The following is a 27,686-nucleotide window of genomic DNA, read 5'->3' as shown; positions in this document are numbered from 1 at the left end:
GACTGCATTTGACACCGTTATACAGAAATCTGTGAGGCAGCCAGGGCACACCCACATGTTCCCTTTACAGATGAAGAAAACTGAGGCTCCTGGAGATGAAAGCAACAAGCTTGTCACAGTCACACACACGGACACACTGGTAATTTGAAGGAGGCAGAAAAAAAGAGAGGATAAATGAGTTCATAAGAAAAGGAAAGGGAGACGGATGCGGTGCCACTTGGCAGACTGTATCATAAACTTTAAAACAAGCAAAAGGCATCTCCCACGTAGAACACAGACATTTAAAAACACATTTAAATACTTCAATCTTCCCAACTGTCTCAGACTAGCCTGGATTACCGTATCTTTATGCAGTTACTGAGGCTGACATTGAAACATAAGATCACCAAGAAATTCTGACATGAGTTTCATGATTTCCCAGTAGACATAAAAATATTATAACCTGTTCTGAGGACCCTCACTCCTGTCTCATTTCACCTCCAGCACAGTAATTACAGGAAAATACATGTATATTTTGACTCATTTCGGTAGTTTTCTAAGGTGTAGTTTTCACAAAATATTATTAGTGAATTTCCTTGCTATGTCCTTAGGAAAATTAGCTTTTTCTCTCTTGGATCAAAGCTGAGAACACTGCAATAAACTTAGAGCTTTGATAATTTTACGTTTGAACTCTACTTGATAGTTGTTGAAGAACATGTTTTAAATGACTAATAGTTAATTTAGAAAGCTGTCTTATTTCATACAATCTTTTGAAGAAAATTCAGTGATTCTTAGCTTGACAGTTTCACAAAACAAAATTATACCTATTGCGCTGTAAAAACAACAACAACAACAACAACTTACATATACTGATAATCTATGAGCCGAAAGACTTAGGTTCGATGCTCTGGAGAGTGACACTGAGCTGTTAAGCAGTTTTTAATTTTAACCAGAAAATATGTTTTAAAGAAACAGCTGAATTAAAACAGGAGGCCATTCAGGACACCGTTGCGAAATGTGATGGAAAAGTCATACAGACCCCTTCATTCCCCCTCAGCAGCACCCGCCCTCCTCCAGGCACCCCTCCACCTTCCTGACACTCACACAGTAGAAACGCAGGCCGTCAAAGTCCCGGGCCCTGCACTCCACAAACAAGGTTCCACAAGGTAAGTTACGCTTTGGCAAGTAGGAAATTGACCAATTCTTTGAGTTCTTCTGAGGTAGTACAGTCTCTCTAATATTCTAATGGTCGAGGAGAGTCTAAGGAGCTGAATTAACAGGCAAGTGGAGTGTGGTCACTGTGCTTAAACCCTGCTCTGAAACTGGTGGTTAACACGGTTATGTAATCCTTCCACCACTTCTTCCACGGCACCCTGGTTGTTATGCGGAGAACCTAAGATATAAAGATTGCTGTGTGACTGGGGTAACTGTACTCACGACAACTTGGATTTAATTCCTGTATGTTTTTTTAAAAAGTGCCTGGTATACAGCAGAAACTCAATACAGATCAGATTACTGTTTAAAATCTCCCACTTAGCTCAGTGAGATTACAAGAGAAAACACACATAAAAACACCCAGCCAATTGCAGACTAGTTGTCACCAAAGGCCAGGTCACTTTCCCTTGTTCATGGAATTGTAGACCCCTTTCAAATGGTACTGGCCATGGTATAGCATGCAATTCCATCTTCACCTTTTTTTCCATTACAATTTTATCATGAGGTGGTTATGGAAGGTTTAACCGTAAATAACTTTGCTGAAGACAGTGTGATCCACTTTCTCTGCTGCTCTTCAAGCTTTTCTGCCAAGCATTTAATCAAGACGGGGTCCACCTTAGAATCAAATTTATTAGCAAACCAATGTCCGTATTTCATAAGCCACCTTAGTTCCGCTGCTCCATAGATACACACACTTCGGAGGTGAGAGCCAGTACAACTGGGATAGAAAAGGCCTTCTAGATAATTCCATTTGACCAGGCGGGTCTTACTCTGCAGGTCAGACACATCCTGGGCTGTCTTAGAAATCTCCCCAGGGATTCCGGGTACCCGAATTAAGGTAGCCCAAAAGTGCTCATCAGGTGAGTATGTATCTTTAGACCAGGCGAAAAAGTCTTTAACAAAGGAGTTGTTGAAAATATATTTAATGAATGCTCGACTTAACACAAAATAAGCACTGCCAACAAATATCTCGATGTTATGAGGGGGGGCCTCCTTGGAAATGTTCGTCCTCGTCGGTAGTTTCACATATTCATAAGGTACCTGTTTGAGTTCATGGTGAAAAGTGAATCTTTCCGTCTTAGTGCTAGGGGGTTTCACTGTCTCTAACATATTTGATCCGTTGAGTTTCTTCAACTCTGACACTAATTCGAAGTTTGACTTCAAAGGAAAATCCTGCCCACACAGGTTGATAACATATTTCCACTGAACTGAAGACTTGAGGAGGTCTGACAAGCAATTTAAATCAGCCTGGAGTCTGGAAATGTGTGCGTACTGCACAGTCTCTAATTTGGAAGCAATGAAAATATTGGAGAAGCACTTAGCTAAATTGTTCATGGCAACTTTGAAGGTATCTGATGATTTTTGGTCATAATGGATGCAATAAATATTGTGCTGGTTGTATATAGCAAGGATTAGCCTTTCAACCATAACTGCATCTTTGTGAACAACCAAAGAATAGGCTATGGGGAAGCTTTTCTCCTCCTCTGAAACAAGCTTTTCATCGTAGCTTCGTAGAGCCTGATAAATCTCACAATCACTGGTGATCGCCACAACATCGTCATCATCCAAGTCGATGATGGTTCGTCTTCTTATTTCCAGACTCTTGCCAATTTCCAAAGGCTCCTGTTCATAGACACCCGAACAGTTAATCTCATATCCGATTTCATTCTTGACATGGGTGTATCTGTTCCTTACGAAAGGCGAGGTACTTAAAGAGTACTCAACCAAGTAGATGCCCCGTTCAGGGAAGAGGAATCGTTGAACATTTAGGAGCTTCAACAAGGAGAATAGCCATAGGGTTAGAAACAGGATGAAAACTTTCTGTTGTAGGTGATATTTAAAACAACATTTGAATGTCTTCATTCTGTAAGAGAACAAACGAACAATTCAGTTGAAATAGGAAGAGAAAATTAGCTCAGTTCAACCAACATCCACTAGCTGCCTACCACACACTAGGCAGAATGCTGGGCCCAGAAATGATTTAAATAAGTGTTCTTGCCCTTTAAAGAATCCAGAAATAAGGAAATGGAAATATGTACAATGGTTGTATTTTGTCGTATTCTTTGTTAGATATCGAATTTTGAGAGATATGGTTACCAAATATTAGAATGAAAAATAATGTTAACTCCTTAAATATAGGTACTAAGTATCTTAATTGTCTGATTTTATGCTTAGCATATTTGCAGGATTGCTGTGGTTTGCACAGAGGTCTAGAAGACTGGATTTTTTAGTAGTCATATACAGATGTAAGTTTGACCATAAAGAAATCTGAGCACCAAAGAATTGATGCTTTTGAGCTGTGGTGCTGGAGAAGACTCTTGAGAATCCCTTGGACAGCAAGGAGATCCAACCAGTCCATCCTAAAGGAAATCAGTCCTGAATATTCGTTGGAAGGACTGATGCTGAAGCTGAAGCTCCAAAACTTTAGCCACCTGATGCAAAGAGCTGACTCATTGGAAAAGACCCTGATGCTGGGCAAGATTGAAGGCAGGAGGAGAAGGGGGTGACACAGGATGAGATGGTTGGCTGGCATCACCGACTCAGTGGAGATAAGTTTGAGCAAACTCTGGGAGATGGTGAAGACCAGGGAAGTCTGGAGTGCTGCACACATTTCACAGGGTCACAAAGAGTTGGACACAACTGAGTGACTGAATAACAACAACAAAGAGGTCACTGAAAATGTAAACGACCCATCTGAGGCTAAAAGGAATACCCATCTTGATTTTTACCTTCAGATTCTGATTAGACCTAGATCTGAAGTCAAATGGGGAAAGCCCACTCAACTCCACTGCTATAAACTGAATGTCTGGATCCTCCCCCAAATTAAAGTTGAAACCTAATCACCAATTTAAGTTGATTGTATCAGGAGGTGGGGCTTTGGGGGAAGTTTTTAGGTCTTGAGGGTGAAGTCCAAATGCATAGGATAGGTGCTCTTATAAAAGAGACCTGCCAGCTAGCTCCCTTGCCCCTTCCATCATGTGAGGAAAACCGTGCGAAGACTGTTATCTGTGAGCTAAGAAGCAAGCGTTCATCAGGCATGGAATCTGCTGGAGTCTTGATCCCAGACATCCCAGCCACTAGAACTGTGAGCAATATATTTCTGTTGTTTATAAGCCACCCAGTCTGTGATATTTTATTATAGCGGCCTATGTAGACTAACACAGTCAGTTTCAGAAATAAGAGCACTGGGCAGACCCTAAAGGAAGCTATAGTAAATATTAGAGATTGTAAAATTTTATTCAAATTACACCAATGTGGTAAACTTGCATAGTTCCCTTATTTTGTTAGCTCCCTTTTCCTCACAGGGATTAGCAATTTAGCCCTTAAAAGGAAAAGAATCTGACTCATTGAGGGTATGTGGTAGGGGGCCAGTTTGGCTGAATCTGTCAGTTTTATGCACTTATCCAGAGAGTTCACGTGTGTGTGAAGGTTCCCTGCAGGTCAGGCTAAAAACTGAAAACCACTAAGACGTCCTACAGGACAGTGATTAATCACACCCGAGCTGAGACGAATGTGCACATGCCTCTGTGGGACAGTCCACACCACAGACTATGAAATAGAAAGATTTGATGCTATTTGGTCCTATTTCTACCCAGGACCACACAGAAAACAGTGTAGAGTGAGCTCACATGTGTGTCCAAAAAAGACTACATACACCCAGCAGCCTACACACGAAGAGCACACGCCAGTAAGCTTTTCCTTTCTCTGTCACAGCTGCTCAACTCTGCCACTATAGTAGGAAAGCAGCCACAGATAGTGGGTAAACTGACTGGACGTGACTGTGTGTAAATGACTGTGTGCCAGTAAAACTTTATTGACAAAAACAGGCAGCTGAACGCCAATATTTTCATAAGGACTAAGAATCTGGGACCTGGGGGAGAGGGGATTTATTTTTCACCAGATAGCCTTTTGGACTATTTGAATGTTAAAAATGATTATATTACTGCACCCAAATAGACGAACATGTTTAAAAAATGATTATATTACTTTATCAGATAAAAATGGGCTACCGAGTGGACCGGCATTACATGTACTTATTTGGGAAGCAGCAGGAAATTGGCAAATCCACAAAGTATTACCCCGAGGCTTGAGGACAGCAAGGCTGGCCAAGCTCCTAGCAATGCTTCCAGCAGGTTCAAATACTGAGAACTGGGGAGGTCTGAGGAGCCCACATAGAATTTCCTTATACATCTCAATAAATCTTGAACAAGGACATAATCATTGAACCCAATTTCCTTAGAAAGAAATAGCAAGACATTTGAACCTGATTTACTTTTGTAGATTTATTTTATATAGATTAATTGAAAAAGCTCCTGTAGGAATGACATACTCTGATCCACCTTCACTTGAATTACTCCCTTTAAAGAATGACACCTTATTTATCAACAGTGAAGTGCCCTGCAGAGTTTGTGTTCTCCTGCCACACCTCAGACTCTCCTCTGGTTTCCCCAGGGTCCTATTCTCAGCTTACTGCTCTTCTCATGAACACTTTCCCTTGCTTTCAGAATTTCACCTTCCATGTAGACACTGCCAGAGTCTTTATCTTCAGCCCCCACCTCTTGCCCAAGCTTCTGACATGAACATCCAATTGCCTGATAGACATCCCCACTTAGCCCTTGGGGACCCCACTTCAGTAAGTCCGTAAGTGAACAGGACATCTTCACCTCTCCTGTGTTGTCCGTCTCAATTTATCCACTCAATGACTCAAGGTTGAAACGCAAGAGCCACTTGACTCTTCCATTTACTGTACACCCATATGATCATTTCACAAATACCCCTCAAATTCATCCTTTCTTCTCCTTCCCAGTTACCAGGCCCAGACAACATCTTTGCTGACCATCATCCTCACACTTATTAAAAGCAAAGGCTTCAGCGCCCGGGGGGATAACCTGCTGACTCTCCCCAGAGCTGGGAAGAGGCTGAAAGCCCCTTTCAGGATCTGATAAAAGCTCTTTCTGATCCAAAGGCTTGTACCTCCACCCCTTGTTCCTTCTAACTTGGGAAAGGGAGTGCTTTCAAAGGCATTTTTGGCCACAGTGAGCAGATGAAGATGCTTCACGAGGACTTAGGACAGGACAGAACTGGAAGGCTGCTTGCTTCCCTGATGTTAAAGGCTACCCTGGAGACAGATAAGTTCTCCTTCTTAAAAATGCCTGGCATGTGAGGAGTCAGAAAGCAAGCTTCTGGGCCGCCCGGATTCCCTCCCTGTCTTCCTTTAGAATTAACTTTTCTCTCTGGTTGGCAAAGCTCAGACCCGGGGCCCAGGATGCTCCCATAGGACTTCTCTCAGTGGGCTGCCACCTCTCCTGCCCCAGGCGCCCTGGGACCCTCCCCTGGGCAGCCACGGCCTCCTGGCCCAGCTCAGACTGTCCTGGGAACCAGCACAGCCATGCCCCCTCGACAAGCACCCCATCTGCTCTTTCCCTCCGAATGGCTCATGGGCAGAGAGCAGGTAGATGTGTCTCTTCCTTGAAGTAGTCTCATAATTACATTACAGATAATTGCCCGCTCCTGGGAGAAGGGGTATTTCCTTCCTACCCAGCCAGGCAGGAGAGGAAGCTGATGTGCTGGGGAGTTATCACCACACGGGTGCAAGGGCCTCGTGATGACGCAGAAGGAAATGGCAACGAAGGTTGACCGCTGCATCAAATGAGTTCTATCTGGATAATTCAATAAAACCCCAACAGGGACGAGGAATAAAGCATTCTTCCCAAGCCATCTTATTTCCCCCTGCCCTCCCAGGCATGGTTCACAGTCTTAAAGGAAACAGCAGGCACTCCAAAGCACACCCCAGCTAAGTGCTTATAATTGCCTTCAGGGTGAAACGGCCACAGCCATTAGCAGCTCTTCAATGACCTCTCCTTCATCGGCAATTTAAAACCCAGGGCTGTCACTGCAGTACCTGCCTCCTCATAGGGGCAGGAAGGGGAAGGGAAAATAACCAGGGAAGAAAAATGGTGAATGCAGTCTAGCTCGGGCACTGAGAATGCGGGGCCCACCGTCCACGTTGCAGGCGAGCTGGCCTCTGCCCCCCACCTCCCTCCCCTGCCTGCTCCCTCCCTGCACACCCGCACACCTTCCCAGGAGCGCACAGGGAGCAGCTGGGGGAAGAGAGAGCAGATGGGAGGGCTCAGGGCACCCAGACCCAGGCTGGAGTCCCCGGAGTGGCAGTAGCTTTAAGACTGAACAAGTGACCCTCTTGAGACCCTCTTGAGTCTCAAACTGGGGACTGGAAAGGCTCCCCGCTCCCTGCGCTGTGAGGGTTCGGGAGCCTGGGTTAAAGGAGTCCCCACAGACGCCCTCAGAACACGCCCCAGGTCTTTTTTCCCCCAGTGCCCAGCTTGTCTGGGAAGACTGAATCTTGGTTTTTTCCCCAGTATTACACAGGATGTACACGGATTGTTTTTTTTGTTTTGTTTTTTTTAAAGAAAAGAATCCACTAGGTAATTATAGGCAGACAATGTGAAGGAAAGGATCTGCAGTTTTCTGACCACATGAGGAGGTGGAAAGGCAGAAGGAAGAACAGAGCGGCTGAGAGTTACCTTCCTGCTCCAGGCTGAGCAGGAGAAGAGGCGGTCACACGTGGTCCTGGCCGTACAGCCTGGCTGCAGCTTGCAGGAGGCCCCGTGTGGGTCCCCAGGCGAGCCCCTTACCCGCCACCCCTCTGCCCCATCAGTAGAAGGATGTAAATAACAGTAACTACCTAAAGGGGTTTGAAGGCCAAATGAGGTAATGCACGGAGCTTTGGCACAGTCCAGATCCTGGCTCCCTGGTGAACGCTGGTGTGGCTCCCCTCTCAGCCTCAGCATCTCCTCCTCGGCGCCCCCACAACCTCCTTCCTCCTCCTGTTACTACCACTACTCACTGAGTTCTTTAAAGATCCTGCCCAGACCTATGGCTTATTGAGCTATTTTTCAATCTGGCTCCCATTTTACCCCAAAGTGTTGACATAAATTCAGTATTTTAGAATCAATGCCTGAGTGCTTCCATGTAGTGCTCTTTATTAATTTAACAATACCATGACTATTAATGTAGACCCACTCAGGAAAGAGCTGTTACCTGATTCTGGGTACTTCACATGCAGCAGCAGTTTCCTCCACGGATCAACCAGGTAGATGCTACCACTATCCCTCTAACACGACAGGAAACGGAGGCACATGGAGATTAAGAGATTGCCCAAGGTTATAAAGAGCTAGTACTGAAGAAGGGATGATTTTGAACTGTGGTGTTGGGGAAGACTTGAGAGTCCCTTGAACTGCAAGGAGATCCAACCAGTTAATCCTAAAGGAAATCAGTGCTGAATAGTCTTTGGAAGGACTGATGCTGAAGCTGAAGCTCCAATACTTTGGCCACCTGATGCGAAGAGCCAACTCATTGGAAAAGACCCTGATGCTGGGAAAGAGTGAAGGCAGGAGGAGAAGGGGGTGGCAGAGGATGAGATGGTTGGATGGCATCACCGACTCAACGGACATGAGTTTGGGTGAACTCAGGGAGTCGGTGATGGACAGGGAGCCCTAGTGTGCTGCAGTCCATGGGGTCACAAAGAGACACAACTTAGTGACTGAACAGCAACATAAAGAGCTAGAAAGTGCTTCAGCTGGAACTTGACCCCAAGACAGTTTTGCTGCAGGGACAAGCCCTGTAGGCAATGCTGGTTTTTGGAATATAAATAAAAAATATTTTCACAACAGTTTTATTCCTCAGTTAAAATTTCTCATTACTATGTCTTATCTAACTGTCTTAAAGTTGGAACATCGAACCATGTTTGAGGTCCGGAGACCTTCCACCCAGTAGTTTAAGGGCTTGTTTAAATGGAGAATTTGCCTGGAGGAATGCTGGCTGATGAACAAGTTCTGTTCCTGCAGCCAGGGGCTGGAGTCAGTCCACATGCTGATGAAGAGATTAGTCCATGGTTCAGTCAATGGAATCTGAGAAAGGAGAAGAAAGTGAGCTCACCCTAAGAAATTCTGCCATCAGCTACTCTTGTGTCCTGTAACTGACTATTCACTGATTCACTTGTTCTTGTAGTGACCAGTGGTAAAAACTGGGTTCTCTGAGAATCCCTAATTATTTTAGAAATTTTTCTGGGTGCAATTTCTGTCTACATAGTGAATATACCCTCTGTGTGTGTGTGTGTGTGTGTGTGTGTGTGTGTGTGTGTGTGTGTGACCCCATGGACTGTAGCCCACAAGGCTCTTCTGACCATGGAATTTTCCAGGCAAGCATACGAGAGCAAGTTGCCATTTCCTCCGCCAGGGCATCTTCCTGACCCAGGGATCAAACCTTTATCTCCTGCATCTCCCTGCACTGCGAGGTGGATTCTTTACCACTAGTGCCACTTGGGAAGGCCTCCTATAAATTTTTAAAGTTTGACTCACTATATGTCAGTGTAAAAAATAAGATTTGAAGAGTCTATTGATACAAAAATGTCAGAATTTTGTTTCTTTCTTACAGAGAGGAATTACTTAAAAACACTAATATAAAGATGAGTTCACTAAAAAAGAAATCCTGTCCTACTGCAGAGCCTTGATTTCAACAAAGCCACTCATTCTCCCCTTGATGACATACTCATCATCAAACCCAAGGAAAGTTATGGAGTAAGACCATGAGAGGAGGGACGGCACAGCCTAGATGCATTTCTTCAGTGCCCCCAGAGCACCTGAAGTCAGCAAAGGAGCAGGAAGGCCACTTTTTTGCTCTGATGACCTTACATCATTGTTCTAGAGGGACGATCGCAGTCAGTTCAGTTCAGTCGCTCAGTCATGCCTGACTCTTTGTGACCCCATGGACTGCAGAACGCCAGGCTTACTTGTCCGTAACCAACTCCCGGAGCTTGCTCAAACTCACGTCCAATCAGTCAGTGATGCCATCCAACCATCTCATCCTCTGTCATCCCCTTCTCCTCCTGCCTTCAATCTTTCCCAGCATCAGGGTGTTTTCCAATGAGTCAGTTCTTCACATCAGGGGGCCAAAGTATTGGAGTTTCAGCTTCAGTCCTTCCAATGAATATTCAGGACTGATTTCCTTTAGGACTGACTTGTTTGATCTCCTTGTAGTCAAAAGGATGATTGCAAAAGGCAAGTAATTACCAGGCTGTGAGCAGGTAAAGAGAAGCAAAAAGCAAAGGAGAAAAGGAAAAATATAAGCATCTGAATGCAAAGTTCCAAAGAATAAGCAAGGAGAGACAAGAAATAGAGGAAAAGAACAGAATCGGAAAGACTAGAGATCTCTTCAAGAAAATTAGAGATACCAAGGGAACATTCCATGCAAAGACGGGCTCAATTAAGGACAGAAATGGTATGGACCTAATAGAAGCAGAAGAGATTAAGAAGAGGTGGCAAGAATACACAGAAGAACTGTACAAAAAAAGATCTTCACGACCTAGATAATCACGATGGTGTGATCACTCACCTAGAGCCAGACATCCTGGAATGTGAAGTCAAGTGGGCCTTAGGAAGCATCACTACAAACAAAGCTAGTGGAGGTGATGGAATTCCAGTTGAGCTATTTCAAATCCTGGAAGATGATGCCATGAAAGTGCTGCACTCAATATGCCAGCAAATTTGGAAAACTCAGCAGTGGCCACAGGATTGGAAAAGGTCAGTTTTCATTCCAATCCCAGAGAAAGGCAATGCCAAAGAATGCTCAAACTACCACACAATTGCACTTATCTCACACGCTAGGAAAGTAATGCTCAAACTTCTCCAAGCCAGGCTTCAGCAATACATGAACTGTAAACTTCCTGCTGTTCAAGCTGGTTTTAGAAAAGGCAGAGGAACCAGAGATCAAATTGCCAATATCCACTGGATCATGGAAAAAGCAAGAGTTCCATAAAAACATCTATTTCTGCTTTATTGACTATGCCAAAGCCTTTGACTGTGTGGATCACAATAAACTGTGGAAAATGCTGAGAGAGATGGGAATACCAGACCACCTGACCTGCCTCTTGAGAAATCTGTATGCAGGTCAGGAAGCAACAGTTAGAACTGGACATGGAACAACAGACTGGTTCCAAATAGGAAAAGGAGTATGTAAAGGCTGAATATTATCACCCTACTTATTTAACTTATATGCCGAGTACATCATGAGAAACGCTGGGCTGGAGAAAGCATAAGCTGGAATCAAGATTGCCGGGAGAAATATCAATAACCTCAGATATGCAGATGACACCACCCTTATAGCAGAAAGTGAAGAAGAACTAAAGAACCTCTTGATGAAAATGAAAGAGGAGAGTGAAAAAGTTGGCTTAAAGCTCAAAATTCAGAAAACTAAGATCATGGCATCTGGTCCCATCACATCATGGGAAATAGATGGGGAAACCGTGGAAACAGTGTCAGACTTTATTTTGGGGGGCTCCAAAATCACTGCAGATGGTGATTGCAGCCATGAAATTAAAAGATGCTTACTCCTTGGAAGGAAAGTTATGACCAACCTAGACAGCATATTAAAAAGCAGAGACATCACACTGCCAACAAAGGTCTGTCTAGTCAAGGCTATGGTTTTTCCTGTGGTCATGCATGGATGTGAGAGTTGGACTGTGAAGAAGGCTGAGTGCCGAAGAATTGATGCTTTTGAACTGTGGTGTTGGAGAAGACTCTTGAGAGTCCCTTGGGCTGCAAGGAGATCCAACCAGTCCATTCTGAAGGAGATCAACCCTGGGATTTCTTTGGAGGGAATGATGCTGAAGCTGAAACTCCAGTACTTTGGCCACCTCATGCGAAGAGTTGACTCACTGGAAAAGACTCTGATGCTGGGAGGGATTGGGGGCAGGAGGAGAAGGGGACAACCGAGGATGAGATGGTTGGATGGCATCACGGACTCGATGGACGTGAGTCTGAGTGAACTCCGGGAGTTGGTGATGGACAGGGAGGCCTGCCGTGCTGCGATTCATGGGGTCGCAAAGAGTCGGACACGACTGAGCGACTGAACTGAACTGAACTGAGTCCTATTCTAAACTGAGTCTGTGAACTGTTAGAAAATAAGGATTTCTAACTGAGGTCATCATACTTTTCTACAGGAAGAAACACTGAAACATTTTGTGGGGCCTTTCCCACAAAAGCTGCTTTAATTATCCCATAATTCCTGAAGAAGCTTAGAAGCAAAAGCTAAAGTTGCCAGGGACTTCAGTGGCGATCTGAGTCCAAACGCCTCCTTCTCTAAATGAGGAAGCAGAGGCCTAGTTATCAGTAGACGTGTCTCACTCCTCACCTTCCCTCACTACATGGGCCTTTGTATTTCCAGCTGCTTCTCTTCAAGGGACTGGGCAGAGGGGGCCGTCTGCTGCCCCCCAGCCCCCCGCCAGGTCCCTCAGAAGGCACTGGGTCCACCTGGCTCCCCTGCCCCCTTAGCTGAGGCTGTTCTGCCAGCGTCCGCGCACACAGGCCCATCTGTCTAATGGTCCACGCTGAGCGCCAGTACCATTCACACTCTTAGGAATTTCAGCCAATAAACCTGTGGGGGAGGTACTATCGTCTCCATGTTTCAGATTAGGGAACTGAGTTTCAGAGGATGAAGAGCTAGGATGTGGAAGAGCCAGGATTTTCAACGGTGGCTGATTTCAGAGCCTACACTAGTAACTGTAAAGCGAGCCTGCCATTCAGTCTCCTGGCAGTAGAAGAACCCTGTTGGTTCTACAACGAAAAGGTCGGGGAATCCACGCATCCCTTTCCACGCTACAGGAGCCACCCTAATCCAGGCCAGCACCACCTTTTGCTTGTATATGAAGTAACCTCCTTACTCGCCCACCTTCTTTCCCTCTAACCCACTCTCTGTACTATAGACAAAGGTATCTTTTGAAACCATCAGGTCAGATCACACACCTGGCCTGGCCCCACTCCCCACACCTACACCACCTTCATTTGGGTTTCACTGCACACAAAACTAAAATCAGAAGTCCTTTCCATGGCCAGAAGGCCTAGCCAGTTCCTGCCCCTGCCTTCCTCTCCAACTAACTTCAGTCTTTTTTTTTTTTTTTAATCACTCATTAAGCTCTAAGCAATTCCAGCCTTTCTACAAGTTCCTAGAACACTACCTTGGGACCTCTGCACTTTCCTGCCTCAGGACCTCTGCATTTGCTATTCTCACGTTGGGATCATTTTTCCTGAATCCTGGCCTGACTGGCCCTTCCATATCCCTCAAGTTGTAAGAGAAATATTCTTCCCTCTGGTCCTCTCTAATCACCCTTCTCGAATCTCTTTCCTGAATGTCATACTCCTGTTTGCTTCTCAACACTCATCCAGCATTGGAGGCAGACTCTTTGCCCTCTGAGCCACCAGGGAATCCCACCCTCATCACAGCAGCAGTTAACTTATTTATGTCTGTCTCTGGGACAAGCCTTATTTATACTCTACCGCCTGCCCCAAGTACACACCTACCTGGCCCAGAGTGCTGCTCAGCAAGACAAACTCAGAAGACTCATGTTCCATCTGGGCTCTCCCAGCAAAATGCCTCAAGTGACCCTGGTTAAGTCATTTAATCTTATCTGCACAGGCATGCATGCTCAGGTGTGTCTGACTCTTTGAGACTGTAGCCCACCAGGCTCTTCTGTCCATGGAATTTTCCAGGCAAGAATACTGGAGTGGGTTGCCATTTCCTTCTCCAAGGGCTCTTCCCGACCCAGGGCTCGAACCTGCATCTCTGGCGTCTCCTGCATTGGCAGGCAGTGCCACCTGGGAAAGCCTCATCTAATCTTGGGTAAGTTTTTATTTCCCAGGTGTTGAGCAGGATAATGGATTTGCACCCCAGCAGTGCTGTTATGAATGTCTTATACCACCATGCATGTGAAATAACTATGCAAAGAGAACTGTGGTATGCAGAAGTCAGGTACTAGAACCTTTACAAGATGGATGATTTCTTGGGAAACCAACATATTGACTCTTTCCCAGTTTTATAAAATAGTACATTCATTATATTTCTAAAATAGTACATTCATTATTCTCTTCTTTCTGACATTCAATTATTATTTGTTTTTCACTTCCTGAAAACATTCTTTTTTTGTTAATGCCTGACGCATATTGTTCTTGAAGACATACACCTATCTTGGATTTTGAAAGGCAGAAAAATTTACTCTAGTTAAATTTAAAATTTTAAAACTTAGAATTTTTTCCCTACGTCTGCTCTATATCTTTTGAAAGATCAAGAGCCAAAGAATTCCTTTAAGAGACACCCAAGGAGAGCCAACAGAACTACTTCTGCGTGGTTACAACCAGCTGAACTGTTTTGTAACTGCACGCATTGCAGTAGCTATAAACTTTCCCCGAGTTCATTATCTTTAGGGCGATTCTCTAGATAGGACAAAATTGCAGTGACTCCCTCTAGGATCCCTGGCAAGCAAAGCCATCTCCAGGAACCACTGACAAAGCAGTCCTGAGAAAGCTGCAGCAATTTGAGTACACAAAACCCACCCTTGAATAGGGCCTCCCCTGGCTCAGTTGCTCGGATTGTCCGTTCAGTTAAAACCGTCTCACTGCGGCAACGAGATGCCCTTCATACAAAGGGGATCTGGTTATGGTCCCTGGGAAACATGTCACAACTGAGAGTTTCCTCTACAGGCAGCAGGCTTCTGTTGACAAGTACAAGGGCTATGCTCACAATGTTTCTTAAACAAAGGTTTACTTAACCCACAAGATGTGAGAACAGAGGTCTGAATAAAAATGCTAGATGGGAATCTCAGTCTATCAAATACCTCTTTACATTATAATTCTTCCAAATAGCAACTTGGCTGGCTCCTCTCAAGCTTGGGAGAGATTTATAGGGTCATTTAAGGTCACATGGGAAACGAGCAACCCAAATCAAGCTGTATTTACCTCACGTCCGACCCTCAAGGTCATCAGAAATCTGGGCTTGCAGCAATGGAGCAAAAAAGTGCCGAACTCAGCCAGCTTTTTATAGTCACACCAATTAGGAGACAGCCAAGGATTCTGCGCTTTGTTTCATCTGCTCCACAGGGCAAACCTCAAAAGCTGCTTGTGTATCCTGCTGGGCAAAGCTATATGACTTAAGAAGTCCTTGCTGCAGTCCATGGGGTCGCTAAGAGTCGGACATGACTGAGCGACTTCACTTTCACTTTTCACTTTCAAGCGTTGGAGAAGGAAATGGCAACACACTCCAGTGTTCTTGCCTAGAGAATCCCAGGGAAGGCAGGCTGCCGTCTATGGGGTCGCGTGGAGTTGGAGACTATTGAAGCAACTTAGCAGCAGCAGTAGGAAGTTGAAAGGACCAGAAATGATCCTACTGGGTGAAGTTTTTATTTTATAACCATTTGTGCCCCTCATTATGTTGCAAAACATTGGTTTTTTCCATAAGAAGAAAGAAAGGTAAAAAAAAAAAAGATTGGGGCTGGGGACCGGGTTGAGGGTTGGTTCAAAAATACCTATGCTCTCATATTTTAGCTCTGTTGGCAACAGCTTAAATCAAATATTTCCTTCTTTGTAGATATAAAAGGTTACAAACAAGATGTTTATTGATGTACTTAATCTTTATCTCCCAAGTTTATAAACAGCAAAGTTACATTCCTTTCTCTAGTTCTTCTCATCTCTGCCTTCCATACTTAGCTGGCTCAGTACAAACCAATACACAGTTTATGCTTTATGTTCTAACTTTAAAATGTGGCTTTATTTTGGCTTCTTTTTCTATAAAGAGGAAAACCTTAACTGGAAAACATTTAACTCCTTTAAACAAACAAATGCATGTTTAGTGTGCTAGAAAGAAAAAAAAACTTTCTCTGTCCAGCGTGTACCTGGGGTCCATCCCACTCCAGGAATTTCTGGAAGCACTTATTTGGTACTATATGGCTAACTCTGTTTCACACTGGCCAAAATGAATTCCTCAAAGGTTATGCAGCAACTGAAGAGGTACAATAACTATGATTTCCACATGTGCATTTAAAGTAGAATCTCCAATGCTCATAAATAAGTACAACACAGAGACAGCACAGGGACCCACAGATGTGAATCAAGGTTATGCACAGCAGATATGGCTTAAGGCCAGGCCACACTCTTCTTGAATGGATTAGACACACACAGTTTTAAATCATCAGAAAGGCTCCTTTGTTTATCTTCTGTGTCCCGCCAATGTGGTGGGGAGCCGAGCCAGAGATTCAATATGCTTCTGCACTTTCACTAAAAAATTCTAGGCTGGCAACACTGTCAGGCTGTCATGACTGAGTCAAGATCTGTATTGTCCTGAGAACTTGTGTGCACAGAGACACAATAAAGTTAAGATCCAGGAACTTAAAGGGATGGAACAAATAAAATCGGCAGGGCTCAGGAAAATTCTGCCAAAACAGTAACTTCAAAAGCAGAGGTTTTGTGTAAAATGTCTTACCCAAAGTCAAATCTAGAAATGACTTCAGAAAATTCTCCAGCTGGCATCTCCTAAAGGAGGCATTGTAGCAATGGTTCTTATTATGATTTTTATTTTTACTGAGGTATCGTTGATTTATAATGTTAAGTTTCAGGTGTACGAAACAATGATTCACAATTTTCAAAGGTTATAGTCTATTTATACTTATTATAAAATATTGGCTATATTCCCTGTGTTGTACAATATACTCATGTAGCCTATTTATTTTATACATAGCAGCTTGTACCTCTTAATCCTCTACCCATATCTGGCCCCTCCCCCTTCCCTCTCTCTACTGGTAAGCCACAGTCTGTTCTTTATATCTGTGAATGTTTCTTTCTGGTTATATTCTTTAGTAATGGCTTTAATTAAGATAACAGGTCTCAACATGGAGGTTTTATTTGGGGCTAATATAATAAAAATTTTAAAGATTATTTAGTTAAAAACTAAGTATCTCAGCAAACTTATATGCCAACTCAATAGAATGCAAAAGTAGAAATCAGACTCTTGAGGTCTCCAAGTGGATTATAATGTTACAACCACCGAAACAGTGTGGCCAGAACAGACAGGGTTCAGTGGGATGAAATTCAGAAACAGATCTGGTAGGGAAGGATTGTATTAACAGGTATTGCTCTGGTAAAGATGGCCGTTGCCTCCCAACATCCACCCTCCCTTTATAAGAGAATCTCTATATTGTTGACAGTAGAACCATACCCCTCTAAAAGACTTTTCCCCAGACTCCACTGTAGAGAAGCAGTCAATGACATAGTGTGTGGTGTCTGCGAAAGCTCTTAGATGAGCCTGATTCAGGACAGATGGCATGCCAGTGTGGCTTTCCTTCCCCATTCATCCACTTTTCCGCTTGGAATTCTGACATGATGGTTCGTACGGTAGCAACCACCTTGGGACCATGAACAGGCCAAGAGGATACTAGCAACCGCGGCCCCCAAATCCTCAAACCATGCAACCAGCAGCAACCACCCACCCTACAGTTTTATTATGTTAGAAAAATAAGCCTTTATATGTGTAAGCAAATTTGCAAAGGTGCAACTTTCAAAGAACATATGAAAATGGTAATGCTTCACACACACACGAATCAAGCTTAAATTGAAACCAGGTTAAAGTGTCCACTTGAACAATAGTATAATCGTATACACAGGCAAGCACAAATGTGTCTCACATGAGGCTGAAATTCTCATCTGTTTGGATTTAGAGGCAAATGGTGGCTTTAGATAAACCTCTGAAGAAAAGCAAACTCTCAGAATTACCAATTTAACTCTGATATTGGCATGAACTGAGCAGTCTGCTCACCAGGCCTCAGCTAAGCTCTCTTCAGCTTACAGCATAGCCCCTCTTGGATCTCTGAAGGTCACCTTGCAGGTTGGCTGTCTTTGTGAGAGCATGTTTTGCAACAAGCTTGTTGTATGTCAAGAAACAGAGTATCAGCACCATGGAGGGTGAAGTGTGTCCAGCGGTTCTTCCCTCCTCCTCTTGCATGCTCCCCTTCCTCTCCTCTCTGCTATACCCTCAGCTGCCTCCATCTCACCCTCCTGCTTTATTTGTGTATAGCATTAAGGTTTGGAATTTAAAGGCAAGGTTTCTAAATTGAAGTCCTAAACTGCACTGACAAGAGGTCACTAATCTCGTTAGAACTTTGCCTCCTCATCTGTGAAAGAGGGTCAGGGGCGCTCACTCCCATGAATACAGTGATGACCAACTCAACTCATGCACTGGGTATATTTTGGCAGGAAAAGCCAATGGGTGCCATTTGAGAAAACCATTAAAAAAAAATCAGTAGTGTTAAAAAGTCTTGTTCCTTAGCCTATCCTAGCAAAGCTGTCCCATAAATGTTGGCGAGGTCATGGGTGGGTGAGTGGCTGGATAGATGGATGGAAAGATGGGTAGCTGGCTGGCTGGAGAGGTAGATGGACATGGATGGATTCATGGTTAAAATTTCAACCATTTTTCTTTTTCTCTTAAAAAAATTTTTTTTAAGTTGAAGGATAATTGTTCTACAGAATTTTGCTGTTTTCTGTCAAACCTCAACCTGAATCAGCCATAGGTATACATATGTCCCCTCCCTCCTGAACCTCGTTCCCACCTCCCTCCCCACCCCACCCCTCTAGGTTGATGCAGAGCCCCTGTTTGAGCTTCCTGAGCCATACAGCACATTCCTGTGGGCTGTCTATTTTACATATGGTAATGTCAGTTTCCATGTTACTTTCTCCATACATCTCACCCTCTCCTCTCCTCTCCCCATGTCCGTAAGTCTGTTCTCTATCCACGTTTCTTTCTTTTTTTTCTTTTTCTTTTAATTAATTAATTTTAATTGGAGGCTAATTACTTTACAATATTGTGGTGGTTTCTGCCATACATTGACAAGAATCCGCCATGGGTGGACATGTGCTCCCCATCCTGAAGCCCCCTCCCACCTCCCTCCCCATCCCATCCCTCAGAGCTGTCCCAGTGCACGAGCCCTGAGCACCCTGTTCCGTGCATTGAACCTGGACTGGTGATCTATTTCACATATGATAATATACATGTTTCAGTGCTATTCTCTTAAATCATCCCACCCTCACCTTCTCCCACAGGATCCAAAAAAATCTGTTCTATACATCTGTGTCTATTTTGCTGTCTTGCATATAAGATTGTCATTACCATCTTTCTAAATTTCACATACATGAGTTAATATACTGTATAAGTGTTTTTCTTTCTGGATTACTTCACTCTGTATAATAGGCTCCAGTTTCATCCACCTCATTAGAACTGATTCAAATGTATTCTTTTTAAGGCTGAGGAATACTCCATTTGTATATGTACCACAGCTTTCTTATCCATTCATCTGCTGATGGACATCTAGGTTGCTTCCATGTCCTGGCTATTATAAACAGTGCTGCGATGAACACTGGGGTACACGTGTCTCTTTCAGTTCTGGTTTCCTCGGTGTGTATGCCCAGCAGTGGGATTGCTGGTCATATGGTAGTTCTATTTCCAGATTTTAAAGGAATCTCCACCCTGTTCTCTACAGTGGCTGTACTAGCCTGCATTCCCACCAACAGTATAAGAGGGTTCCCTTTTCTCCACACCCTCTCCAGCATTAATTGCTTGTAGACTTTTTGACAGCAGCCATTCTGACCGGTGTGAGATGGTACCTCATTGTGGTTTTGATTTGCATTTCTCTGATAATGAGTGATGTTGAGCATTTTTTCATGTGTTTGTTAGCTATCTGTATGTCTTCTGGGAGAAATGCTTGTTTAGTTCTTTGGCCCATTTTTTGATTGGGTCGTTTATTTTTCTGGTATTGAACTGCATGAGCTGCTTGTATATTTTTGAGATTAATTGTCAGTTGCTTCGTTTGCTATGGTTCAGTGGCATTAAGCACATTTACACTGCTGTACAACCATCACCAGTACTCATCTGCAAAACATCATCTTCCCCAAGTGAAACTCTGTGTCCATCAAACACTAAACACGCCCCTCTCCATGGCCCCTGGCAACCGCCATTCTAGCTCATCTTCCTGTGAATTCGACTACTCTAAGGACCTTGTTTTAGAGGAATCATGCAATATGTCACTTCATGGCTGGTTTATCTCACTTAACACCAAGCCTTCAAGGTTCACTCACGATACAGAGCATGTGAAAATTTCCTTCCTTTTAAGGCTGCATAGTATTTCCTTGGATGCACAAAACCACATTTTGTTCCTCCATTTGTGGAAAGTGTCTGTTTATGGACACTTGCATTTCTCCTACCTTTTGGCAACCGTGAATGCTGCTGCTGCGGACATGAGTGAACAGATATTAGTTCATGGCTTTGCTTTCACTTGTCCTCATAATTTACACGTCTTTATTTTTATATATCCTATTTCTATTCCCTTTCACTGGCTGCCCATCCATCCAGCAAACATTTACTGTGTGTCTACTACGTCCCAGGCAGGCATGGTGTTAGAGCCTGGAGAGATGCAACTAGAGACTACGCTGTCTGGCAGAATAAATACACAGAGAAAGAACTAGTGAGGTTCTGAGAGACTTGGCAACACAATTTGAGGAATCCCAGTGGTTTTGTTACATTGAAATTTTGTTGTTTAGAGATAAACTCCCAGAAAAGGTAAGTCACTAGCGAGCATTCAGAAAGTCTCTTTTCTTTAGGGATTCTTTTGCTGTGGGGTTCATCTTACGTCAGGGCTTCCCTGGTGCCTCAGACAGTGAAGAATCTGCCTGCGGTGCGGCAGACCGAGGTTTGAGCCCTGGGTTGGGAAGATCCCCAGGAGAAATGAATGGCTACCCACTCTAGTATTGTTGCCTGGAGAATTCCATGGACAGAGGAACCTGGTGGCCTACATAGAGTCCATGGGGTCGCAGAGTCAGACACGACGGAGTGACACTCACATTTTCGCTTTTCCTTCGCATCCCTCCTCTGGTTCCACATCCCTTCCTCCAGTTCCACAATCTCCACATCACCCTGGCAGTATTTTTCCACGATCCAGCCTTTGCGACTTACTTTGTACCTACCTTGTGTATCACTCCGCCTCTCTCTCCCAACCCATCAGCTTTGACATCTCTCTGCTTCTGCCTGAGAGTAGGGCAGGCTGTGGCTGGACGGGTTGAAGGAAGGGAGAACCTGGGGAAGAGGATGGCTGGCAGAGAAAGCCCTCCTTGCTGCCCCCAGAAGGAACGTGGGGGCGTGGGGCAAGGATGCCACAGTGCAAATATTCCAGCCACACCGCAGCGATGCAGAGAAGGAGGAGGAAGAGAAAGGGAACACAGGGGCTGTGCCACGCCTTGTTCTTGCTGATCCTGGGCTTGCCCTCTGCTGCCATCTGAACGAGTTCTGCCATAGGCTGTTCTGGTAGGAGAAATACCAAGGTCTACAGAAACAGGATTGGAAAACAAGGTTTCCAAGGTTCTGCAGAACCTTTATCCAGGAGCAGACCGCTGACAGACCTGAGTCTGAGCACAGCCAGGAAGCCTTCCTTCAAAGTGACAACCTTATCTGTTTTCCCCTGAACTACACTGGAAAAACAACAAGGAGGGTAGGAAGAAGGAAAAGCAATCAAAGAGGCAGAAGTACAGGATATCATGGAGATTTCCTAGAGATTACAAATAGTTCCCTTATCACCCAGCACTTTTTTTTTTTTTTCTTTGCCATGCTAACCTTGAATGTCACATCAAAAAAGGTTTGGTAGCATCCTGGAGGAGGAAAGTAGGCTTGGATTTTACTGGGATTTTTTGCAGTTTGGTTTACAGCTGGTCTTTCAAAGCAGCATGATGGAGGTGGGAGAGGGCTGCAGTAGGACTGCATAAAGTGCTAGTCGCTTAGTGGTGTCCGAGTCTTTGCAACCCCATGGATTCAAGCCCGCCAGGCTCCTCTATCCATGGGATTTCCCAGGCAAGAATACTGGAGTGGGTTGCCATTTCCTTCTCCAGGGAATCTTCTCCAACCAGGGATGGAACCCGAGTCTCCTGCATTGCAGGTGGATTCTTTACCATCCGAGCCACTTGGACTGGATAAAGATCATGAATGATCATGAAGGACCATGAATGTGGGAGGGCAGGAGTCCAGGCATTTTTTCACGCTCTAGCAACCATGGCTCAAAAGCATTCTCGCTATAAAACTGTTCTGCTTTGCTTTCTGACTTTTAAAACTTTTTGTGTGTGTGATTATATTATTTAAGTGTACTCCTTTAAGAATCATATATGAGTAAAATTTCACATTAAAAAAATTAAATAACCCTAATCTCCCAACAAAATACAGACTTGACCACAAAATATTTGAATTCTAGAGCCTGGATGGCTAGGGTCCTGAAGCAGAGAGAAGTGACAAGGCACATTTTTTTGCTTCCCATTAGTTGAAAATTTCTGAATTCACCTTAATCTGACCATTAACAAGCTGAAACTTACCTTGGGTCACCTACGCAAAAAACCAAGATGCTGATGGTATAAACATAATAGGGAGGGAAAAGCAATTGTCAGAGACCAACTGCTCCAGCCCAATGTACTAGGGAGACTGAACCGTGTCGGGGGGTAGGGCACTCAGGAAGGATCTGGGAAACATGCCTCACGTGGAGAAACCATGCCAGGGGCACTTCCAAACAGCAGTAATTTAAATGCAAACACCAATGGGGCTGATGACAAGCATTCTTCCGATTTTAGGCCCCCCCCAGGGTCCACGAAGACGCCAATTTTTAAGCCTCATTAACTGTGACAAAGGCCGCTAACCAAGATGTTCCTGTTGTTATTACTTCCTCGGGCCAGGACACCAGCAGAGAGATCAGCAGAGGGCTCAAAAGTTCACGTGAAAAAGGACAGAAGGACCCAAACAGATCTGGGCAGACTTGGGTCTAGTAAGATGAAACTGAACAGAGGTAAGTACAAAGGCTAACAGTCAGGTCCACGAAATTAACTGCATCGTACCAGATGGAGAAACGTGATTTCACAGAAGCATCTGAAGAGAATGGTTCAGGGTTCTGGCTGACTGTATATTCAGGAGGAGTCACAGTTTGTTTGGTACAAGACTGCCAAAAGATTTTTAAAAGGCAGAAAAACCAAACCAGAAACCAAACCAGTATAATCCTGGGCAACATGAAAACCACAAGCTGTAGAACGTTAGAGCCTAAAGGGATCTTACCATTTTCCATCAGCGTAGACTGTGGGACAGAGGAATGAATGGGTCTGTGTCTGAGTACCACCCTCTACCAGGACACTGTCTGATGGAAAAGTAAGCAGCACAGTGAGCTAGTGATCACAGGAGGAAACGGAAGGCTAAGACCAAAGAAGGGAAAAAACAAAGAGGCATGAAAGCTGGCTCCAAATATTAAATCATAGGTTTACTGGGCCCCATTGGCAGAGGTTCTGATTCAGCCGGTCTGATGGCTGAAGAATCTTCATTTCTAACAAGTTCCCAGGTGGCGCTGGTGCAGCTTGTCCACGGATTACACTTTGAGAACCAGTGCTCTAAGGAACAACATCATTGTTTTCACAATATATATATTTCTAAGATTTTACTAAGACATAATGGCCTGTTTTCTGCTAAGTCCAAATTAGGGAGAATTTACTGGTTTTGAAACGCCACACATTTATATTTAAGAATATGCTCCTTTTAAACCCTCATTGTTTAGCAGAAGTTCCACCTTTGCTTTCTGACCCTTAGTGTTTCTTAGTTCAGCTTCACAAAGCAGACTTCTGCTTCCATTTCTGGCATTTTTTATATAATAGGCAGTTTCCCTCTGGCCTTCTATTTTTCCTTAATTTTCTATTGTGTTCAGCAAATCAAGCTTCACTACATATTAAGATGTGACCTGCTTTTACCAAATGGTATCTGGTTTCTGGTTTCCCATATCTTCTAAAATAGTAAATATTGACCCAATCCTTTCCCTTAAAATCCACACTGAGCACACTATGCCTGGGGGCCCACTAGGTTTTGAAGCAGCTGCATTCAACTCTTGATTAATATAATTTAATCTTATATATGTGAAGCTTCAGCCTGTAGATCCCACTTGGTAAATAACCAGCATGTGAAAATGCATATAAAATGACGTGCAAAGCAATGCAAATTAATACAAAACATATATCTCTAAATTGCTTGGGAAAAGTCTGTAAGCCTTGACATTGTTATTATCCGCTCTGCTTCTTGCATTCTGACAAGCAGTGACCAGATCCTTTTATGAATTTCATGCAGCATCCAGCTCGTGACACTTGTTGACATGCTAAGGGGAAGTGATCCTGCCTGTGAGTCAGGCAAATGGGATCCTGGCCTTAACTTCCACCGCTGTTGGGCTCTTTGGACTTGGGACAGGATCTCAAAATTCTGAGTCTCCGATTCTTCATCAGGAAATGATGGGAATGAGATCATCATCATAAAACCACCCGCTCTAAGGCTTACCGAGCATTCATTATGCACCAGGTACAATGCACACAGGCACACACTGTATAAAGATGAGGTACACACAAGTGTTGTGCACACACAATGCACACATGCCTACTTTGTGCACACCTCATGGCCACAGGCAATCCTCCCCACAGCCCCTGAGCAGGAACAGAACACACACACCCCTCCGACGTGGGGCCATTTCAGAGACCAGAAAACCAGGGCAGAAAGGTAAGGAAACGTGTGCAAGGTCACAAGCTGGGCAGTGGAAGGGTCAGAGCCAGGGACTCTCAGCAGTCACATTCCAGGGGCCACTCTGAGCTACAGTGCAGCTCTCTTTCATGGTTTCCATCTATGTTCCCCCTCATTATTAAATTTCCACGATCTACAAAGTAAAACTTCAAATTTCACGGTCATGTGGGCTTCCAAACGTCATTTCAGTAGATGGTGAAGGTTTATGTTTTATGAGTTTGATAGTAGAATGGCAGCATAATCAGACTGTTTTTAACCTATTACAGCTTAGTTATGTGCCTTCTACCATCCATCAGACCACAGTGATTGTGTGCTTAGTCATTCAATTGTATCCAACTCTTTGCGACCCCAGGGACTGTGGCCTGCCAGGCTCTGCCCATGGAATTTTCCAGGCAAGAATACTGGAGTGGGTTACCATTTCCTCCTTCAGGGGATCTTCCCAACCCAGGGATTGAACCCAGGTCTCCTGTGTTGCCTGCCTTGGCAGGTGGGTTCTTTACCACTCAGCCACCTGAGAATCCCACTCATCCATCAGGTCCACCTCAAATCTCCCCAAGAAGGCTTCCTGCCTCCCCCAGATCAGTGAGCTGCATCTGTCCCACTGCACCCCAATATGGGCCTGGCACACAGTAAGGGCTCACTGAATTTGGACGGATTAGCTTTTCAACCTCACATCACACAACCCTTACGATCTTATTGCCTTCTTCCTGCATCTAAGCCAAAAAAGGAAATCAGTTTTACCTCATAATCAAAGTTTTAGCCATCACAGTTTTACTTTCAGTATGTGGGGCTATGATGAGGCCCAGGGCACCAAATCATACTGAGCAGTCACATTCCAGGGGCCGCTCTGAGCTACAGTGCAGCTCTCTTTCAGGGTTTCCATCTACGTTCCTCCTTACCATTCCATGATCTACAAAGTAAAACCTCAAATTTCACTGTCACGTGGGCTTCAAAACACTGTTTCAGTAGATGGTGAACAGTGCGGCTTCTATGGTTTCTGTCATCATTCTCAGGGGACCAGGAACTGGACATCACTACAGCTCCACCTGCCCCCGCCCGCCCAAGTGAGCTCATGCAAAGTCAGTATGATAACTACTGACTGCCCACCTATCCTGAGGGAACTTAGTGTGATGCCAAGCGCCCACCTTGACTTACTGCCATTCACTCTTACCTCCCTCTGCGCAGACCTTGTGGCATTCAGTAAATGTGCCTCTCAAAGGAGACAAATTTACAGTTGTCCCCACTTCCCGCCCCCAAAGGAAATCCTCCTTTCGCTCAGTGCCACACAACCTGATTCTTTGGATACTGTTTCTCTGCAAATACAAGCATGATACGATTCAACAGCAGCTTAATCGATCATTTCTCACCGAGAATTGATTCTTAGAAAGTGCAACAGAGGAACTGCTCTCTGCAGTAACCTCCTGACTTCTAAAGATTTTACTTCCTCAAGACGCCATCAACAAAACCTGTTAAAACTGACGGCTAGGTTCTAGATTGTCTTAAACTGATAGGTGGTTCAATAAAGGCATGCTTCTGTAAAACCAGAAGAGGTGACTTCTATCTACCAAACCACATGAACATTTAATTTAATATCACTGAATGTCATTCCCAACTCCCTAAATCTGGTTTGCCTCTTTTCAGTTTAAAGGACGAGAAGAGGGAACGCCAAGTGCCTAAGGGCGAAGGTCACCTCTCCCTTTTCCACCGAGAGGAAAACACGGTCCCCACTACAACCACAAGGAACACCTCACCAAGGCAGGACAGCTCAGTTCTGAAATGCACATACAGTATCCATCCGCTCGCACTGTTAGCCTACGTGAAGATGCTAAACTGACTCGAGAGCCCAGATCTCTTGGCTCAGATCCTCGGAGGCTCCCAGCTCGATGGAGGAGGTGCTGCCACCTCACAAGGGGACGATCCGGGCCAAGCTCTGCGGTACGAAAACTTGACCGTAAAAAGCGCAGAAGCTCGTCCCAGCGGCAGGCGCGGCGGGGAGGACCGCTCCGCAGCTTCTAATCCGCGACCTACTGAAAGACGCGCACTCCCACCTGGTCCTAAAGGAGAAGCCGCGCCAGGAGCCCATTCCCGCGCGCCGCGTCCCGCGCCCGCCCCCTCGCCTCCGCCGCCCCCGGGCAGCGCGGCTCGGCGCCGCGGGTCCGGGGCTGCGGAGAGGCTGGCGATGGCGCGGCGCAGCGCGCGTCCGGCCCCCGGCTCCGCAGGTCCCTCGCGGACCCGCCCCTCGCCCCTCACCTGGGCGGCTCTCGGTGGCCGGGAGGAGCGAGACCGCAGGACCCCAGTCCGGGAAGGGGAGCGTCGGGGAGCCGCGTCCTCACCGCTCGGGGAGAGCCCGGGACGAAACCCAGGTACGGGTGCGCCCGGCGGCTCCCGGCCTCCCAGACCGGCCCTGCCCGGCCCCGGGAGCCCGGGATGCGGGCACCACGGCCGCGTCTCTGCAGGGCAGCCTCAGGCAGACGCGCGCGGACCGCCCCGCAGCCGGCCGGCCTCGGAGAACTTTCCGGCGTCCGGCCGCCGGCAGGGGCCCGAGTCAACGAGGGCGCGCAGCCCGGCCAGGGCTCAGCTAGGCTCGCGCGGCGGCTGCCCCGGGCCGACCCCTTCCTTCCTACCTCTCCCTCCCCCACCGAGCGAGGGACGCGGCGCCCAAGTTCTCCCCGGCGGGGAAGTGAAAGTCGTGAGGAAGGGGTCCCGGGCAGCCGCGGCTGGGCCAGGAGCCCCCGCACGCTGGCCCCGAGCGTTCCTCGCCGGCCTGCGTGGCCGAGTGGACTTACGAAAAGGGAGCGGGGGAGCCCCGGGCGCGGAGTCCCCGCGGGTGGACGAGTCGCTCCGGCCCGGCCGCGAGCTGCGCTTCGGGATCCCGGCCCCTCGGCGGCGGCGGCGGCGGCAGCCGCTGGCTCCGGGCTCTCGCCTCCTCCTCGTCCTCCGCCGCCACCTCCTCGGCGCGCCCGGCTGGGGAGTCGCTCTCCCTCGGCCGGGGGCTGGGAGCGCGCTGAGCGGCCCCCGTGACGTGGAGGGAAAGG

The 27,686-nt window shown here is 45.7% G+C and overlaps 1 protein-coding gene across 1 annotated transcript; it reads right to left on the bottom strand.

Annotated features, from left to right (window-relative positions):
- Positions 1–1,356: 1,356 nt before the first annotated feature.
- LOC120852616 (beta-1,3-galactosyl-O-glycosyl-glycoprotein beta-1,6-N-acetylglucosaminyltransferase 4) lies at positions 1,357–27,579 on the bottom strand. Its single transcript, XM_040225948.1, has 2 exons — positions 27,438–27,579; positions 1,357–3,058 (listed from the first exon to the last, which is right to left on the bottom strand). Exon 2 carries the CDS (start codon positions 3,055–3,057, stop codon positions 1,693–1,695), a length of 1,365 nt encoding a protein of 454 aa, XP_040081882.1. The 5' UTR covers position 3,058; positions 27,438–27,579; the 3' UTR covers positions 1,357–1,692.
- Between the last annotated feature and the right edge of the window lie 107 nt (positions 27,580–27,686).

This window comes from Oryx dammah, unplaced genomic scaffold, assembly GCF_014754425.2.
Source record: "Oryx dammah isolate SB20612 unplaced genomic scaffold, SCBI_Odam_1.1 HiC_scaffold_26, whole genome shotgun sequence".
NCBI lineage: Eukaryota > Metazoa > Chordata > Mammalia > Artiodactyla > Bovidae > Oryx > Oryx dammah.
Note: the sequence above shows the minus strand (reverse complement) of the source record. Positions and strands in the feature narration are given on the sequence as shown.

What these genes read in the sequence shown, in the direction of transcription:
- LOC120852616 (XM_040225948.1), bottom strand. Translation starts at nt 3,057, where the DNA reads ATGAAGACATTCAAATGTTGTTTTAAATATCACCTACAACAGAAAGTT.